The 19,102-nt window shown below is 42.3% G+C and overlaps 1 protein-coding gene across 2 annotated transcripts in view; it reads left to right on the top strand.

Moving 5' to 3' along the window:
* KCNH1 (potassium voltage-gated channel subfamily H member 1) overlaps positions 1 to 19,102 on the top strand; it is a 442,833-nt gene that overhangs the window by 190,462 nt on the left and 233,269 nt on the right. For both annotated transcript variants that reach the window (XM_058275155.2, XM_058275156.2), the window contains exon 7: positions 5,130 to 5,559. In XM_058275155.2, coding sequence (XP_058131138.1) covers positions 5,130 to 5,559 — 430 coding nt within the window. The remainder of the gene's footprint in view (positions 1 to 5,129; positions 5,560 to 19,102) is intronic.

Here is a 19,102-nt window from a genome sequence, read left to right as displayed (position 1 = left end):
TTCATTGTTCATACAAAAATGTATCTGAAAAATTTCCAATGTCCATTCCAATTTGAATTGCATCACTATCACTACTTCTGAGGTCATTAAATTTTAAGAGCCTTTTAGTCATAGTTGAGGCATTCAGTGAATGAAGGTCATTACCGTTGGCTCTTGCTGTCCCTTCATTTTTATTGACCTAACCTGAAATTCTTGGTTCTCCATAATTTCAAGGTTGTGATAAAGAAATTTCTTTGGAATGTGAAGTGAATTCTCTGATGCAAGAAGTTCTTGGAGAAATGTGATTCTCTACCATATGGTGCTGTCATGTTTTTAAAAAATTTTTTTTAAATTTTTAAAAAAATTTAAAAAAAACATTGTTTAGAGTATTCAGTTTTACTTATCTACTAAATTTCAGGCAAATAGGACAAAAAATCAAATAGCTAGAAATGCTTTTAACAGCTAGAATTCTGTTAGTGCAGTAGAAGAGAACTTATGCAACAATCATATGAAAGGGTATCCATGTATACATAGATAAGTAACACAATGCAAAATACTTATTTTATATTGTTCCAGGGGCTATTAAAATGAGAAAGAATCCTCTAATAATTTAAACTCTTCAGTTTAGAAAATGTTTATGACCTTTTCAGGAAGGCACTGTGGTCTAGACCTTCTGGGGACTTCTAAAATAAATAGCAAGTGGGTTTTGCCTTCCAAAAATGCCAGATGTAGTTGGGGAAGTGGGCACAGCTAACCATAATGCAAGGGAAGTAGTAATGGATACAGAATACCGTGAGCACATGAGAAGTGAGTGACTGGTTGTGACTACAGGATAGATGTGGAAGCTTTGGGGTGGAGGAGGGGGCAGGCCTGAAGGATGACTAATACACCAGCTGGAAAAAACAGGGAGGCTAAGCTTTCTGAGCTGAGGGACCAGTATGAGCAGGAAGAGAGGTTTCAGTATACAATGGTCAAGATGTCTGGAGTGTGTGACTACAGAAGAGCATGACCTTTGGGTAGTGGCTGCATGTGTTGTGTTGGGCCATTGGGAAAGGATAGTGGAGCAGGGAGGGATGAAGTGAGATGGGAGATAGGGAAGGTGCTGGGAGCTGAATTGCTCATCTCCATGAATGAATGCTGTAGAATGGGATCTTCCAGAGAGGGAGGAGTGGGGGTGGTCAAGGGCAAGGTTAAGGAGAGACTGGTTGACCATTCCTTAGTTGGACTTTAGAGGACATTGTTGAATTCAAGGGGGATTGAACTAGGTGACTTCTTTGTTCTTGCTCAGCAATCAAGTTTTGTGATTATTAGGTAGAAATATCTTTTCAATAATCGTACCTTGCCTTTCTCACTTGCTTCCTCCCTTCTTTCTTCCCATTGAGCCCATCTACTGGGCACTTGAGATAAAATAGTGAACAGGAAGACAAAGACAACATCGTTCTAGCACTACCACAAGGAGGAGTACATAGTAGGTTCTCCATAAATGTTGCTTTGAATTGAATATGAGTGAAAAAAAAATGACAAGGCAGTTTTCCTCTCGGTAGACTAAGAAGTTCTGCTGCAGAGTAGAACTGCTTTGAAAGATGATTTCAGGGACCTCCTTATGAGGAGGTGGAGAGTAGGTGGCTGCTTACATGGTGTTTGATTTCTGAGTCATCAAAAGGGCTCCTTTGCCTCCCAAAATATCTCCTTCATCCAGGCTGAGGGTGCTTTTAATTCCACTATTGGAAATTTGTTTCCCAAGCTTTTCTCTTTGTTAAAATGCAAATGTCCTGTAGAAGAGGACATTTGTTCCTTAATATAAAGGGTTTTCTAAGCCCTTTCTGCAGAACAGGTTTTGAGCCCTGAGGAAAAGGCATGGAGGGAAAAGGGAATCCAGGGGAAGAATATTGGACATGCTAAAGGTAAACTTTGTCAAAGTCAATACTTTGGATGAGACTGACCCTAGAGATGTAGTCCCTTGGCCTGGAAAAATCCATCTTTATCTTTGTAACCAGCCATTTACTAATATATTTTGGACAAGAAATGATGATTGTTTCTATTGTAAGTTTTATGGCTAAAAGCTGTTGCTTGTTTGTTTCATTTTTAGCAACGGCAATAGAGCCCACCTTCCCCACACCCACTGAAACAAAAATCCTTTGTGTGGCAACCCAATATGTGTTCTTTATTGAGAAGGCTCACCTACCTGTGGTTTGTATGTTCCATGTGATAGAAAGGTGCTTTGTTTGTCAGGAAATGCTAATGCTAGCTGCTTTAACATATATCCCCCAAAGTTTCAGTTGCTTAGTCACAGGTTTCTTTCCCATTTTTGTATCACTGTACAATTGGGATCGGGTAGGGAGGAGAGTTCCACGTAGTCCTTCAGGGAATCAGGCTCATTCCATGCTATATATACACCTTCAGTTTGTGGTGGCAAAATCATACTAGCCTCCCAGGGAGAGGGAAAAGCACGTGGAGAAAGCACACTTACTTTTAACTGCCTTGGCCCAGGAGTGACACACAGTCACTTCACATTCCATTGGCAAGAACTAGACTCAGGGACCAACCTAGATGGGTGGCGACTGGAAAATATAGTTTAGCTGTTAGAGTCTTAGGTAGAGACTCATCAGAAGGCATTTATACCTTTTCCTTCTGTCTGTATATAACCTGATATACCCTGGCTCTTGGGGTGTATTCATTAAGGGAACAGGAGACAAGAGAGAATAGAAGTGACCTGAGGCCCTGGAAACTGTCCAGTGATTAGAACAGTGAAAATTTGTTCAATCTGTTTGGCTAAAGACATCATCCTACTCTTGGATATTTGCTATGTAAGGGAGAACAAATTCTTGATTAAAAAAAATACATCTCTGCTTATGTATGCCTGCTTATTTATTGTTTAATGGAAGTAGGATAAAGCTAATGAAAATCTCTCTTGCATATTCCTTGGAATAACTTTGGGATAGGAATTTGGGGGGTTTTAAATCATATTGTTTCTGTTATGTTTTGATTCCCTTTGAAACCTTCAAAGATCCTCTAGTAGCCTCCCTCACTGTATAGGTAATAGACTTGAGAAGTATCTGAATTGTCCTGATTCACTCATCAAGTTAGTGGCTTGCATTGATCTCAGACCTGTTTTCCAGAATTCTACTTCATGCTCTTCCCACTACTGTAAGTTCTTTCCTAGAGACATACTATGTGGAAAATACACCTATCCTGGTGGGAGTGGTAGAAACCAGGCAGAAGGGAGACTTGACCAGCTGGAATAAGGAGGTTCCTTCTAACTCTCAGATTCCTTGATAGACCATGTTTAAGTAGGTAGTATCTGATCGTACAATACCTGGTCTGACGGAAGTGATGTAGCCTTTCCAAGCCCTGGGAGAACAAGAGGCTCAGTTCTTTATTCTTTTCAACTGTTTCTTTAATTTATTTTTTAGTTGCTCTTTTTAAAAAATGTTTTTTTTTAATTGTGTGAAAACATATAAACAACGTGAACTTTCCCATCTCCGCCACTCCCAAGCATAGCATACAGTGGAATTAATCATGTTCACAATGTTCTGCTACCCTCACCATCATCCATTACCAGAACTTTCCCATTCCCCAAAATAGAAACCTTATACCCTCTCCCCTGGCATCCTGTACTCTAGTTTTTTTCTTGCCTTATTTCTCTGGCTAGCACTTCCAGAACAATGTTGAATAGCAGTGATGCACATGGGCATCCTTGTCTTGTTCCTGATCTTAGGGGGAAGTTTTCAGTCTTCCACTGTGGAGTATGGTATTAGCTGTGGGTTTTCATACATACCCTTTATTATGCTGAGGATGTTCCCTTTTATTCCTATTTTTCTGAGTGTTTTTATCAAGAAAAGGTGCTAGATTTTGTCAAATACCTTTTTTGTATCAATTGAATTGATCATGTGGGTTTTTCATTCTATTAATGGGGTGTATTATGTTGAACTCCTCTTGCATTCCTAGAATAAATCCCACTTGGTCATGGTGTATAATCCTTTTCTTTTTTTAATTTTTTTTTAAAGATTTATTTATTTTATTTCTTTCTCTCTCCTACCCCGCCTCCCCCCCTCCCCCAGTTGTCTGTTCTCTGTGTCTGTTTGTTGTCAGCTGCACGGGAATCTGTGTCTCTTCTAGAGTGGGCAGTGCCATTCCTGGGCAGGCTGCACTTTCTTTTGCACTGGGCGGCTCTCCTTATGGGGCGCACTCCTTGTGCGTGGGGACACCCCTGTGTGGCAGGGCACTCCTTGCACTCATCAGCACTGCACATGGGCCAGCTCCACACGGTCAAGGAGGCCCGGGGTTTGAACTGGGGACCTCCCATGTGGTAGACGGATGCCCTAACCACTGGGTCAAGTCTGCTGCCTGTATAATCCTTTTAACGTGCTGTTGGATTAGTTTGCTAGTATTTTGTTTTAGAATTTTATATCTCTATTCATCAGGGATATTGTTCTGTAATTTTTTTTTCTTGTTATATCTCTGTCTGGCTTTGGAATCAGTATAATGCCGGCCTCATGTGGTGAATTAGGAAATCTTCTTTACTCTTTAGTTTTTTGGATGAGTTTGAAAAGGATAGGTATTAATTCTTCTTTGAACGTTTAATAGAATTCACCAGTGAAGCCATTTGGTCCTGGGCTTTTCTTTGTTGGGATCTTTAATTCATTTTTATTTTTGTAAATTTCAACTGTCTTTGTCTTTAAAATATCTTTTTTTCTAATTCTAAAAGTAATACATTCCAGTTATAGAAATGAGGTAAATATATACGTGTATAAAAGCAATATATACAAGTTTAACAAAAACTTGCTTGTAATTCCATAACTTGATGATGCCATTTTAATCATTGTTAAGGTTTTGGTGTGTTTTCTGATAGTTCTTCTATACTTATGCACAAAATAATTAGAACAAAATTATATATAAGTATTAAAAATTAAATATGTGTGTACATATATATACACACAGTTTTATCTCTTGTGTTTTCACTTAATATTATCTGGTAAGCATTTTCCCATACCATTACTCATTTTTAAAATAATTTTAAGGATTGTATAATATTGTATCTTGTGGAAACACACCAACATTTGTACTCAGGGAAACAGCCCAGGCAGGGAGGAGGGAAAAAAGCATCTCTTCGGTTCTTTGGCCCTGATGCTATGTTCCTCTTCTCCCAGGGCATCAGCAGCCTGTTCAGCTCCCTGAAAGTTGTGCGGCTGCTCCGCTTGGGGCGAGTAGCCCGGAAGCTGGACCACTACATCGAATACGGAGCTGCCGTGCTGGTCCTGCTGGTGTGTGTGTTTGGGCTGGCTGCCCACTGGATGGCCTGCATCTGGTACAGCATCGGGGACTATGAGATCTTTGACGAGGACACCAAGACCATCCGCAACAACAGCTGGCTCTACCAACTTGCGATGGACATCGGCACACCTTATCAGTTTAACGGCTCTGGCTCAGGGAAGTGGGAAGGTGGTCCCAGCAAGAATTCCGTCTACATCTCCTCATTATATTTCACCATGACCAGCCTCACCAGTGTGGGCTTTGGGAACATCGCCCCATCCACAGACATTGAAAAGATCTTCGCGGTGGCCATTATGATGATTGGCTGTGAGTATGACAGATGCTGGGCCAGGGGGTGTGTTGTTTGGCGTGTTGTTTGGTGTGTCTCTTCTCTTAGCCGGAAATATGACAATGGCTATAGTGCCAGCAATATCAGGGGTGTAATAATTTAAACAAGGGATAGAAGTTTCTTTTTAAAAAGGGTTATCTTTATAGTTTTCTTGATAATTAAAACAATACACTCTAACTCAGAAAACTTAGAAAATACCAAAGAGTACAAAGTTGAAAATGGAGATCTTTTATAATTCTACCTCCTGGAGATAACTGCTCTTACCTTTTGGTCTCTGCCCTTACAGATTATTTTCTTTGCTTATTTGGACACACAGATACTGGTTTTATGAAATTAAAATGAGATTGTGCTATACAGACAATTTTGTAAACTGCTTATTCATTTAACAGTGAATTATGGAAGTCTTCTATGTCAATTTAAACATAGTTCTGGATTTGCACAGTCCAATATGGTATGAGAAAAAGAATGAATTAAAATATAAGATAGCTCACTAATTATATTTTATATTGATTTGATGTTGACATAATTTTGATATATTGGATTATGTAAACTATTAAATTAATTTCATCTATTTAAATTTGCTTTTTTAATGTGGCTACCAGAAAATTTAAAAATATTTTTCTCTTGGACAGTGCTGGTCTAGATCAATGTTTTTGATATCTGCTTGATAGTTGAGAAATTTTTCAACTCCCAGAATTCATGGGGAAAAAAGGCTCTTGTTCAGCTGAGAAGTAAGAGGCTACTAGGTTGATTTGATAGGATTGAAAGACACCCCTAGTTTTTGAGGAAGGTGATTAAGTCTGAACCACTTATCCACTAACCATTGTGTACCTGTTGTCACTGAGTCTAGCAACAATGTTTGGCTCATACTTTTCTGGGCCAGGGAGAGAGAATGAGCCTGAACTCCTCAAGCTTCATTTGTGAAACTCCCAAGTGAGCAGAGCACAGTGGGCAGCATGAGGCCCCAACATGCATCCTGCTGTCCCTTCCATGACAAATTGTGACATGGGGAACATCGTTTGGTGAAGCATCAGTCCGGTTGTACACTGTGAATCTTGGGCCCTGGTCCTAGCAGGAAGAAATTATTTCTGCCTGATGTGCTGTCCTTCAGGGTGGAGTTAATGAATTAATTGTTAAGCCACCCAGGGAATTTTAAGATCAGAGAAATCTGATGCTTCAGCTTGGCGTATTTTGTCCAGCAGACCAGAGATCCAGGGTCCCATTTTGTGAATGGATTGTGAATGGATTTGTGAATATTAATCCATACTGTCGCATTTGCTGCTTTCCACTTCCTTTTTTTGCTGCCTTACCATTTCTGATGCAACATTCCATACAATCCCTCACTGTAGGCACAGAGTTTGGCTCAGAGTATTTACAGAATGGGGAAAGGGGGTAATTGATTTGTGGGAAGTGGTGCCTGATGAAGCTTTTGGGTTTGTTCCTTGCTTTAAAATTGGTTTTAACAGAGCTGATTGCCTGACCATGGGAAGCAGTGCTATGCATCCATGGGTGACCAATTGCCTCAGCTTAATTAGAACTTGAGGTGCTTTCTCATGTCATGTAAAAGGATTTAAGACCTTTGCTCTTCTAGAACTATTTCAGCTTTAACAACACCTGTTTCTAGGCAGTACTTTCTGCATTTTTGTCAGCCTTGGGCCACCCAGGAAAGAACCAGATGCACTGTGCTTAGGGCCCCATTTCTGTCACTTAGAGGGGGAGATGAACTACGATGTCAATTGAAATACTTCACTATGTCCATTATGGAAAATCTGCTATGAGTGATCAGGTAGCAAAAGGGCCCCTTTTCAGGAGTTGCCCAAAGGCTTTCAAATATGTGAAGACTTTCCTGTAACATCTTACCTGGATGAAGGGAAAAAAGAAAACAGTTCTGGTGGCATATAATAAGGACAAGCAGCTTAGTTTTTCCAGAACATTTCTCCTATGAACAGCATAATTTCCTGGGTTTAGTCGCTGAGGGAAACCTCAAAAATTATCACCTCTTTTCTCTCCCTACCTTCTCAGAGCTGGGTAAAAGTAGTGATGTTTCCATTTCTTTTTTTTAAAAAGTGTAATACAAGGGCAGTCACCTCTGCATTATGCAGTAAAGTGTAATGTTTGGATAGGTAAGCCTGCAGCCACTGATTCTACTGCAGTGGAACGCTAACAGCAACGCCACTGCTACAACATTTATTTGCCAGATACCCTGCTAAATACTCTCCGTATGACATCCCCTGCTCAAAACAGCTCTGAAAGTTAGCAAGCGTTATGGACATCTTACAGGGAAACGGAGGCCCTGAGGTGTTAACTCCTTTCTGGAGAACATGGGCCTCGTAAGCAGAACAGACAGAACTCAAACCCAGGCCTCTCTGAATTAGAACCCCAGCTTTCTCCACCGAGCCCCACCTGTGGTGGTGTGGTCTAAGGCCACGGACTCGCAACGATCTCACCACACTCACAGACTGATCCGTGGGAAAGGTCCCTCTCCGTAATCTTTAACAAGTCAACAGTTTCTGCAGTGGAAACTTTTTGAACGCTTGCTTGTTGTTATTATTTTAATTTAAAAACAAGATTACAGTACAGGCCCGGGAGACCAGGTGCTTAGGAAACCAGCCATTTTTCAGCTGTCACTTACAGCTACAGCTGTTCACTTTCATTGTAACCCATATCTGACAAATTCTCACACAAACATCAATGTTATTGCACTCTGTGTAATATGGTGGTCATTATCCTTGTAAATGCATATTTTGAACATCTTTTGGAGATGGTTCAGGGCAACTGCTGATGATTTACGAGATTCTCTTTTCTCTTGTACAAGTGTCTTTATGATATGGCTCACAGGATTGGACTGACACGTAGAACTGTGAGCTCTCTCGATGGGGAGCATCAACCACAGACTGCATTTATGCCAAGGAGTCAGTGCTACCTTCCTCCCAGCCCTGAGGCAGGCTCCCCTGTAGCCAGGGCTTGCATTACGCAAGGGGAATAAAGAGACACAAAACCCCAGGCTTTTGAAGTAATGGTTACATCACATTTTTTTCCTCTTTGCCTTTAATTTTACGTGCCTCAGTCATATGATCTCTTGGTGATCCTGATGCAGTGTGTTAGCCATAATATAGATTACCCAAGCTTTCTGTTGCTTTTCCTTTCTGCATTCTGGCTCTGAACAGCTTGTTACAACTTGGCTCATTGCCCAGAGGATGCTAGGAAGAAGGAAAAGAAATATTTTCAAATATTATCCCCTTCCTCATTTCTGATTAAAAATTGGGTTAGGAAAAGGTGAACCCTGTTGGGTAAGATGAACTTTGGGCTTAGCCGTGGGTTTACGTGATTTGTGTTGTCTCCAACCACCTGGTTTTATGTGGAGCGTCCATCCTGGGGTCTTGGCTGGACCAGGGGCAAGTCGGCCGCTGCCCTCGGGCTCCAGCCTCCTCATGTGGACCTCTGTTGGCTCCCTGTGTGGGCTCACCTGAGGTGTGATGAGGGCACTGTCACTCTCCTGAGCTGGTCATGCTGAGAGAAGCACAAGGGCGCCCTAGCAGATGCCTCCTCCGTGATACCTGGAGACGATGTCCTCCAGTCAACAGGCTTGGGTGGAGTGCCGCCCTGTCAGGCCCCAGGCTAAGTGCTGAGGAGTCACAGGTTATGGCTGTGGTGGCTGTTTGGTGGTGTCTGGTGGTGTGGGAGGGGGCTGGGAAAGACAGAGATGGGTACTGTTGGCTCACTGGCCAGTGACTAAGCCCTGGAGATGGAGCATTCACTGAGGGTTGGGCCTTCTTCAGACCCCTGAGGGACCTCTCAGAGAAGGAAGCCCCTTTATCGGCAGGCCTCCGTCTCAGGCCAGGGCATGCCCCTGTCTTGGGGAGCTCTCCAGGGGGAATTTAGTGGTGAAGAGACAGCTCCGTTTTCTAACCAGGGGCCTTGCACTTCTCTGATTCTCTGCTCATAAATGTCATTGCAGTCATCCTTGGCATCATAACTAAGCCACATTCATTTCATTTCTTCTTTCATTTATCCACCTCCCTGAGCTGAACATTTGGTCTCTTACCACTGCACAGCACCTGTCTCTGTGAACGCAATTCTTTCTCCCCAGTCCTCCCCCACCTCAGCTCAAAACAGAATGTCTGTTCTGGAGGGAACCCTTGTGAGCATCTATTTCATCCAGAAGCTCATGCTCCTCCTAGTCCTTCTGCTGGGCCAGATCTCGTCCTGATTAATGCTTTGGTCAGCCTCCTCCTGGGACACCAACTGGGCTAGTTCCTAATGGTTTCCTTCTATCATGTTCTTTCCTGGGGAGGAGACATGAGTAACCTGCCCCCCTGGACACCTGACCTTACTGCCTCACCCACTTGCCAGCCAGCAAGAGAACTTGCATTGTCATTTGCATTCAAATATAAGCGTTTTCCTGCCTCCTTCGTGATCTTATTTAAACATTTCTTAATTCTTTCCATTTTACCTCCACTGAATATTTGTTTTTGCATTCTGTACCAATATACTGGTATTTCTTTAAAAAAAAAAAATGTGGATCACACCTCCCAGGAGGCTGTGAAGATACTAGATACTCTTATGAGACTCAAACACAAAGTAGACTCAATATTGACTTATGGAATCTGAACAATTGGGAAGGCTCTGAAATTTTGGAAGGAGTTTTCAAATACCTTTGGCAAAGCTTCTTTATTAGGATAATCTAATGTTAGAAGGGGAGCCAAAGTAATGGTGCCATCAACAAGGCAGGTATTTCCTAAATGTTTAGGATTGGTTTGCTTGCTCTACGGTCATCAGAGACCCAGGTCTCCTGCTGTCTTCAACACATGACTTATATGTCAGGATCCTATATGGCCATTCCAGCCTCAGCCATCTTGTGTTTTTTTCAGAAAGTATGAAGGGGAGGATAAGGAAGGGTAGGCACATACTTTTTCCTTTGTGAACAAGACTAGGAAGTTGTCCATATCACTTTTCTTTGGCTGGAACTTGATAACCTGGCCACAGTTAGCTGCAAGGGAGGCTAGAATGGTACTTTTTTTTTCTGGGAAGTCATGTGTCCAGGAAGAAATACAATAATTTAGAAGGGGACAACAGATATCGGGGAATGACTAGCAGTGTCTGCCTCGGCTTTCCTCCCTTCCTGCATTTCCCCTGAGGTTGATACCAGTGAACATGTAGCTGTCTATCACAGGCAGACCCTGTTTTAGCTTCACCCCTGAATTGCCAGTTCAGAGACTTTGGTCCAGATCTTAGATCTACTCTGTATTTTGGTTTGCACCCTTTAACCTCCCTGGTTCATGTTATCTTTCTGTGAACCCTTGGGTGAGAAATTCTCTTTGACAGTCTCACTTGGTGACAGTGAGAATGAAATGAGGAAATCATATATAATAGTTCTTTGGAAAGGTTGAAGATTTTACATTCAAATTTTACATTCAGATGTCATGATTTTATTGTTGTTCTAAACAGTGATTGTTTCTCACTATTCCCAGTTCATTTTTCCTTTCCTGTTCTTAGAAAAAGAAAATAATTATTGCTGCCTCCTTCTCAAGAACATGAGGATGCTTATTATGGGAAAGGGGGCAAGGTCTAGAATGATATGGGAGAAATAAACACTCATTTCTCATTTATTCTTAGTGTTTTTCCTAGCCAGCAAATCATCTTGTTTTTCTGTAGAACCTGGTTTTCTTTTTTTAAGTTCTGCCTGTCACTGTGCATTGCAGTTGGATCTCCCCAACTTTGACACAACTTCAAGTTACTTTGTCTTCTACATCCCTTTCTCCCCTCTTCTGAAAACTAAACCTAGTTTCTCCTACCCAGCTCTCAACCCCTGGCTGTCTTCATGCTTTTAAGACCGGCAGGTCCTGTTTTGGATTTATTCACTTGTTCCTCTTGTATATACTTGTATATATACTCCTCTATAAACATTCCTATGGCTTCATAGTTACTTTCCTTACCTAGTGTATATTTTTTCTAGCTCCAGTGAGATTCCAGGCTCTCGAGGGCAGGGCTTGGGAGTCTTCCACTTCAGCCTCTTCTCCTTCTTGCCCGGGTACATGCTGCTGGAATGTGGGAGAGGGCATGGCCTTTAGAACCCATCTCTTCTGCCTCCATGGCCCCCTCTACCCTTGATTAATGCTTTGCCATTTAGTGAATCGTCAACTGAAAATGGAGATCCGAGGCCCCACATCACCAGATTTTAAGGAGGAAAAGATAAAATGATCTAAAGTACCTAGCACAGTGCTTCATGCATGGAGTGTTCAAAGAATGCTAGTTGTTCCCCTATTCCTGTACTCCCCTCTGACAGCACAATTATAGGACTCAACAAATAAGTGTTTCTCAAATACTTGTTGGCCCTTTGGGAGTGCTGTCCTTTAAAAGAATTTTAACTTGCATAAGATATCGAGGTCATTGCAGTGTTTAATGTATAGGTCATTACATGTAAGTTTACTGGATGTGAGGTTCCCTAGAGACAATGCTTCTTTAAAAGTTAGAGAGCAAAAGCAAGTTAGGGGAGACTGTTAACAGAGAAGGAAATCATTTCCTATGGCTGGGAGAGGCTTCCCAGGCCTCGCTGCCCACGCCTGGCTGGCAGGATGTTCACTGGGCAGGAAACAGCATCAGCAGCTGCAGGGGTGCTCCCTGTGGAGAGGGAGAGAGGGGATAGAAATGGTCTGTTCTGAACCCTCAAGACATGACAGATATCATTCTGGGAAGTTCTCATAGAGTTTTAATTTAACCACCCACCAACTGCATAAATGGGCTTTATTGGCTTTGTTTAGCAGATTAAAAAAATCGAAGTGCAAAGACACTGAGTAACTGATCCAAGGTCACAGTTTAAGAGGTGGCAGAACTGTATTTTGTACCCAATTTTATCTGACATCAAAGTCTTTCACTTTGTTGTCTTGCTTCCCTTGTTGATTATTTTGGGATATGGGAGGGCTAAATGACTTTTGTGATGTGCGTGTGTCTGTGTGTTGCGGACATGCGAAGATTCAGGCAGAGAAGGGGGGCAATGGAAGGACGGCAGGGAGGGGTGCTTTTCCTGGAAGACATCTCTATTATTTTAAGTTATAATGATGGTTGCAAAACATCTGATATATGTGTTGTTATGGGAAGACATTATCCTTGTTTGAGGCTGAATTACTGCACTGGACAGGAGGAATTTACAACAAAAATCTGAGGTGTTAGGAAGCTCTGCCGTGGAAAGTCAACTGGATGTGGGGGTGAGGGATACCTTCTCTCACCGTATAGGTACCCAGATCATTTGCAAAACTTCTTTCTTTTTAAAAACACAATTTCCATCTGAATGGAGGGAAGAATCATGTGGCAATGTTGCTATCACCTAGTCTTTTGTTTCTCTTTTGTTAATATGTTCCAGAGCGTTCTTTGTCTGTTATCTAGTTAGAAACTCTCAACGCTCCACAGCCCAGGTAGTATTCTCACCACTTGATGAAGAAGGAAACTGTGGAGCATCTTGCTTCAGGTCACACAGCTAGTTAGAAGCAGAGTTGGACTGAGCCATGACTCAGCACCCAGCTCCCTGCTCCTTCTTCTCTCCCAGATCACGTGACAGCTAGCAGATGACATAGGTAACTACGGCACCAAAGGTGATGCCATTAGACTGCAGCACCTGGTCTCTTTATGGGATGCCCTCAAGGTTTGATGAGAAGGGGTGAAGATAGGTGGAGCCTGCTTAAGACTTCCATACTATTTTCAGCAAGGAACTTGATGAATTAAATTCACACCTCTTATTGTGGTTCTCAACTACTAGACAGCAATAATATAGATGAGAAAAGAATCCTCCTTTCTGCCCTTAAAATGGTTGTCAGGAAAACCCACCAAGGAAATAATTTTTAAAAATACATGACTAGGTAAATGGATGTGACTCAAGTGATCGGGCTCCCGGCTGCCGTATGGGAGGCCCTAGGTTTAATTCCCAGAGACTCCTGGTGCAGGGAAGCTGGCCTGCACTGCAGAGAGCTGGCAGCCTTTGCCACAGAGAGCTGGCGCAGCAAGATGACTCAACAAAGGGAGGTGCAGAGGAGAGATAGTGAGAGTCGCAGCAGACCAGGGAGCTGAGGTGACTCAAGCAATTGAGTGCCTCTCTCTCACACTGGAGGTCCTGAGATCAGTTCCTCATGCTTCCTAAAGAGAAAGACAAGAAGAAAAAAGACAAGCAGACACAGAAGAACACACAGTGACTGAACATGAGAGCAGACAGCGAGCACAAAACAACAACAAGGGGTGGAGGGAATACATAAATAAATATGGTCCATGAGAAAACAAATGTTAGCTTTACCTGCAGTTTTCTCAGGCCTCAATCAACCAATGGTTTACTGGGTACCTCTTTGTTCATTCAGCGAACATTTTGTGAGAGCCTTCCATGTGCCAAGCACTGTGTTAGTACTGAGGATGGAGCAGTGAATAAGATAGACACAAGCTCTGTCTTCTTGGTAACTTATATCCTGGTAGAAGAACCTGATGAGGAAATAAGTAATTGACATGAGTGTTATGAGTCTGTGCCAAGATAAGGACAGGTGTTATGGAAGCACATGCAGGAGCCTCTCACTCAGCCAATGTCAGGAAGGCTAGGTACAAACCCCATTTATTTGGGGAGAGCCCTGGCCAGGCACTGGGACCTTCCAGAGATTCATCCTCTTGCTTCTGTTTGCAAATGTTTCCCCTACTGGTCTTTAAGCTGCCTTGGGACAGGGGCTATGTGGGCCAATACTTGGTTCACATGGGCTCAATTTACTTTGAATGAATAGAGGAAAGGAGGAAAACTAAGGTATCATCCCTTCTTCAATTCACTTATAACCTCATTTCTGAAATAAAAATGCACACAGAAAAAAAAATCACGTGCAACTAGAAAGCCACCAGTGTTCATGGCGTGACTAACCAGTAGAGTCAGTCTGTGCATTCAGACTTCTAGAAGGACAGTGACCATTTCTGTATGGCTTGAGGGGGATGGCATTTGGCTAGTGAATAATAGAAAGGATGTACATCATTTATAAAGGTGGGAAAGCAGAATAGTATTATGTTAATTATGATGAGTGAGCTTATGCTATGTATGGAACACTTAATACACATTATTCATTAATTCTCCTAACACTCCTAGTTTCACAGGTGAGGAATCTGAGCTCAGAGAGGTTATCTTCCCCTGGATCAGCCTTCTTGTGAGCAATGGATCCAGAATTTAAGCCCAGATTTCTGACCGCCAAGCTCTTTTTCTTGGCCCAGTTTGTGCTGCTACCACCCTAGTCACCCAAATAATGAGGATGGCCTGGATCAGGGCCCTGGATCACAAGGGTATAGAGAAAGCAGCCCCTTCCTGCCAAATAGGGCAACAAAAAGAGAAAGATGTGCTGAATGCCTGCTCCATGCCTCCTGGCTCTCAGCACCTCAGACTCCGTCCTCCAGTCGGCTACGGCTTGGACACCATCTTTAACCACCTACCACATGCCAAGAAACAGGAATTGCCACAATTTGTATTAAGTCCAAAATGCTGGATTCTTTAAACATTGAGGTCTTGATCCTGTAATCTTCTGTCTAGAAAATCATTGGGATGCAGTGTTTATTTTTACTTTGATGACACCACTAGTGAGATTTGAAATATATGGCTCAGTTTCCTACAGTGAAGATGCAACAACCATGATACTGATCAACGTGTTTCCACCAAAGACTGTCCATCTCTTGGACAGTCCCCCTTTGATTAGATGCTACCCAAAAAGGAGATTGATTACACATTAAGGAAGGTTTATGAAAGCTATCGCCACCCCCAAAGACACTGATCAGCCTGCGTGTGCAACTGACTTTAGGTCAGGAGCATAACTTTCATTTCTAAACTCACAGAAAAACCACGGGATCAAAAGAGACATACTGCTTAATAGTTAAAGCAAAAAGCTACTTAATTCCTATTTTCTTCATCAGTAAAATGAGCACATTACAAATTAAACAGCATAAGTGTCAGTAAAGGTTCTTCCGTTTTCATAACATTTGTCTCTGCTGTGTAGCTCAGGGCCACAGATGACTGCTAGTGGATGAGGATACCATTCTTACCATTCTTGGTCTTAATTGCTTGTTCATTTATTCATTAGTTTATTCAACAGTCAGGGATGTTGGTAGGCATCAGGTAGGGGTTGAGAGACATGGATGAGATATCGTGGGAAAAGGTGATACAGAGAATAGGAACAACATAGAAGAGCTTGACAAAGCTTGTTTCTAGAACCAGATATCAAGAAGAAAATCTTCAGGTGAGGCTTCTGCAAAAACAAGTTGCTGTCAGGACCGACTCCATAAATACTTACCTGGCAGTGACATTGCAGGCCCACAAAATGTTTCCATTTTCACTTTTCCCATTGTAGTCTTCTGTGTGTGTGTGAGAGGGAGAATAATTTTAGCTCTGATCAGCTAGAGGTCTGGCTCGGAATCATAGCTACATGGTGATAAAAACCCACTGTCGCCACGAGAAATGTTGGCAGGGAGCGAGGTCTTGATAGGAAGAACAAAATGAAAGAGCAGAAAGCTTTGAAAGGAGAACTGCCAGTGAGTTCTGCAGAGCTGCAGGTGCCCTGTGTGTAGGGCTAATCCTGTTCAGGATGACCCTTTGTTCCTATCTGGGGGAAGGGGTGGGAAGAGGAACTGGGCTGGGCTGGAAGGAGGGTAGCAGAGCCAGGGTAGGAGGCCCATCTTCCTAATTGTGATTGCAGAAATGAGGATCAGGTCCCCTTCTTCGTGCTTGCCAAGTATGGTAGGCAGGGGACAGAATATGTCCATTGGAGAAACAACAGCAAACTCTAAAGAGTGCCTACAAAGCAAAGCCAGAATGTGCATATTAACGGAGAACAGTGGGTTGATGAGCAGCCCTGTAGAGAAAACCCAAAGTGAGGGGAGCCCTGGGCCCTCGGAATTATCTGTCAGGCTGAGCCTTGCCCAGAAGCAAGTGAGGAAGCAGAGGGAGAAGACTGAAGCCACGGGTTCTCCAGTGCTTGTCCTTTGGATTCCATCCCTCTCGGGAAAACCAGCTGTTTAATTAACCTGAGCTGTGCTCTTCTGCAGATGCTGGCGGCCTTGGCTGGAATCCAGCCCCTTAACAAGTAGGATTTCTGAACACACGCTTGCCCCTGTGATTTGAGCCTTCCATCTTTGCTTCTTATTCTCCCTCCCTTCTACAAACATGTATTAAATCCCTACTACATGCCAACCACTTAAAAACAGTGTAAGGACAGATAGATAATCAGTCATTCTTTTTCTGTAATAATTAACAGCCCTTCAATGATCTCATGGGCACTCACAGAGTTTCTGGATTGAAAACACCTCAAATGCCATCAGAGCTGCCTTGTTAGGTTCCTGAAACTCTTCCCTGAAATTTGACCACCACTGGCACCATTCCATTTCCTCAAAGGTCCATGGTGAGAAATCCTCTTTCATATAGAGCTAAAATTACTTCCCTGTGGATTCTACCCCTTTTTCTTAGCTCTTTACTCCTGGGACTTCATGGGACAAATCTAACTTTTTCTTTTGCACAGTAAGGTTTCAGATACTTGAGAACCTTTAGATCCCCATTGAGGCTTCACTTTTGTAAGATGAATAAAACCAATTTCTTCTCTGTGGTTCTGGGAACCTTCTCTGCCCTGGATGATGATGATGATGATCTCGTTTCTCTTTGTTGGTGTCTGTCTTACGTACAGCCCAGGGCTAACCTCAGTTGTCATGTATGGTTTGGCTGGAACACAGCTGGGCAGCACCATTGCTTCCCTCATTTTGGAAATCTCATTCATGGACTGAAAGAGCCTTGGAACTAGAAGGGGACTTAGCGTCAGTTCTGACAGCATAATTGTGCAGGTGAAAAGCCGAGGCTCAGAGAGCAGAAGTGACTCAACTTCCATTGGTGACAGAGAAAGCAAAGTATGTAAGTCACCAAAGACCTCAAGAAATAGAGTCACAGTAGTAGGAACAAAAGCATGATTTCTTTTCTTTTTCTCTTGCTTGGTGGCAGGATCATTAGAACCCAGTCTATGGTTGAAGGCTATCAGTGTTGTCTTGTTGACTTGTGACTGTAGCCATCCTCCTCTTTCACTTGGTAGTTTCTGCTTTCCTTCCCTTGGCCACTGCTGGCACTTCCACATGGCTTCTCAGTTGCCTTGCAAACCCCACCCTGATGGGCCATGGATCTCTTTTTCTGTCAATGTGCTGATACCACCACACCTTTCTTGCCATTCACAAGGGCATGCTTTACTCCAGTGTGGGGGACATGTCTCCCTCCCACTTGTGCTAAATGCTGGCACTAGGATAGGACAGGATCACTTCGTGCTGCTGGTAATAGAACACTTTCGTTTGGCTTGCTTTTTAACAATTCCAGTTCCTTTTCTTAGACCCTGATGTGTATTCTCTTGAGTTTGGGCTAGAAGACACTGTGTAGCTCTGTTCCCTCTCTCTCTCCTGCTTTTCTTGCAGTATCTCATTTTATACCAATGTTCCTAACAAAGCTTGGGCACCTAGACTTTTTCTCCCAGTAGGGTGAGTCCCTTTCCTGGTGGGTACATCTTCTTGACATTTAAGAGTGATCATTGTTCCCTGAGACCTTGTGATCTGGCCAATAGGTCCAATGTACTACTGCCTCATCTGAGCGGTTCCTGTAGCCTCACGGGTAAATAAATTCCAGGCTTTTTGCCTCCATGTGCTTGGATGTAGCTTTATCAGGTAGCCACTTAAAATTGATTTTTATGATCATTTGGTTGTCTGTCTCTTCCATAATTCATGCAAACAGGGACTGTGTTTGATTTTGCTTACCATTGTATTTTCAGGATCTAGGCCGGTGCCTGGCACATAGTAGACACTTGGTAAATTACATTTGTTGAATAAATGAATGAAAGATTGTGTAAATTCAGAGTAGAAACTCAACTTAAATATTTGCTCCAGGGCCTTTGAGTAATGTTGCTATGAGTATTCATGTACAAGGTTTTGTATAAACTTTTGTTTTGAATTCTGTTAGGTATATATGTGGGAGCTGCATTGCTGAGTCATTTGGTAACTCCATGTTTAACATTTTGGGAAGCTGCCAAACTCTTTTCCACAGTATTTGTATCATTTTACATTCTCACCAAGAATGTATTAGGATTCCAGTTTCTCCACATTTTCACCAACATTTGTGATTTTCTGCCTTTTATTATTATTATTGTCATCCTAATAGGTGTGAACTGGTATCTCATTTGCATTTCTCTAAAGATTAATGATGCTGAGCATCTTTTCACCTTATTGCTTTTTGGTCATCTGTACATTTTCTTTGGAGAAATGTGTATTCAATTTTTTTGCCCATTTTTAAATGGGGTTGTCTTTTTATTGTTGAGTTCAAAGAATTCTTTATTCTGGATATTAGACCCTTATCATATATATGATTTGTAAATATTTTTCCATTCTGTAGGTTATGTTTTCACTTTTTTGATAATGCCCCTTGAGGCACAATATTTTAAACTTTTATGAAGTACTAATTATCTAGTTTTTCCTTTGTGGCTTATGGCTATGGTATTGTATTTAAGG

Source organism: Dasypus novemcinctus, chromosome 13 (genome assembly GCF_030445035.2).
Source record: "Dasypus novemcinctus isolate mDasNov1 chromosome 13, mDasNov1.1.hap2, whole genome shotgun sequence".
Lineage (NCBI taxonomy): Eukaryota > Metazoa > Chordata > Mammalia > Cingulata > Dasypodidae > Dasypus > Dasypus novemcinctus.
This window is presented reverse-complemented; position numbering and strand designations above follow the sequence as displayed.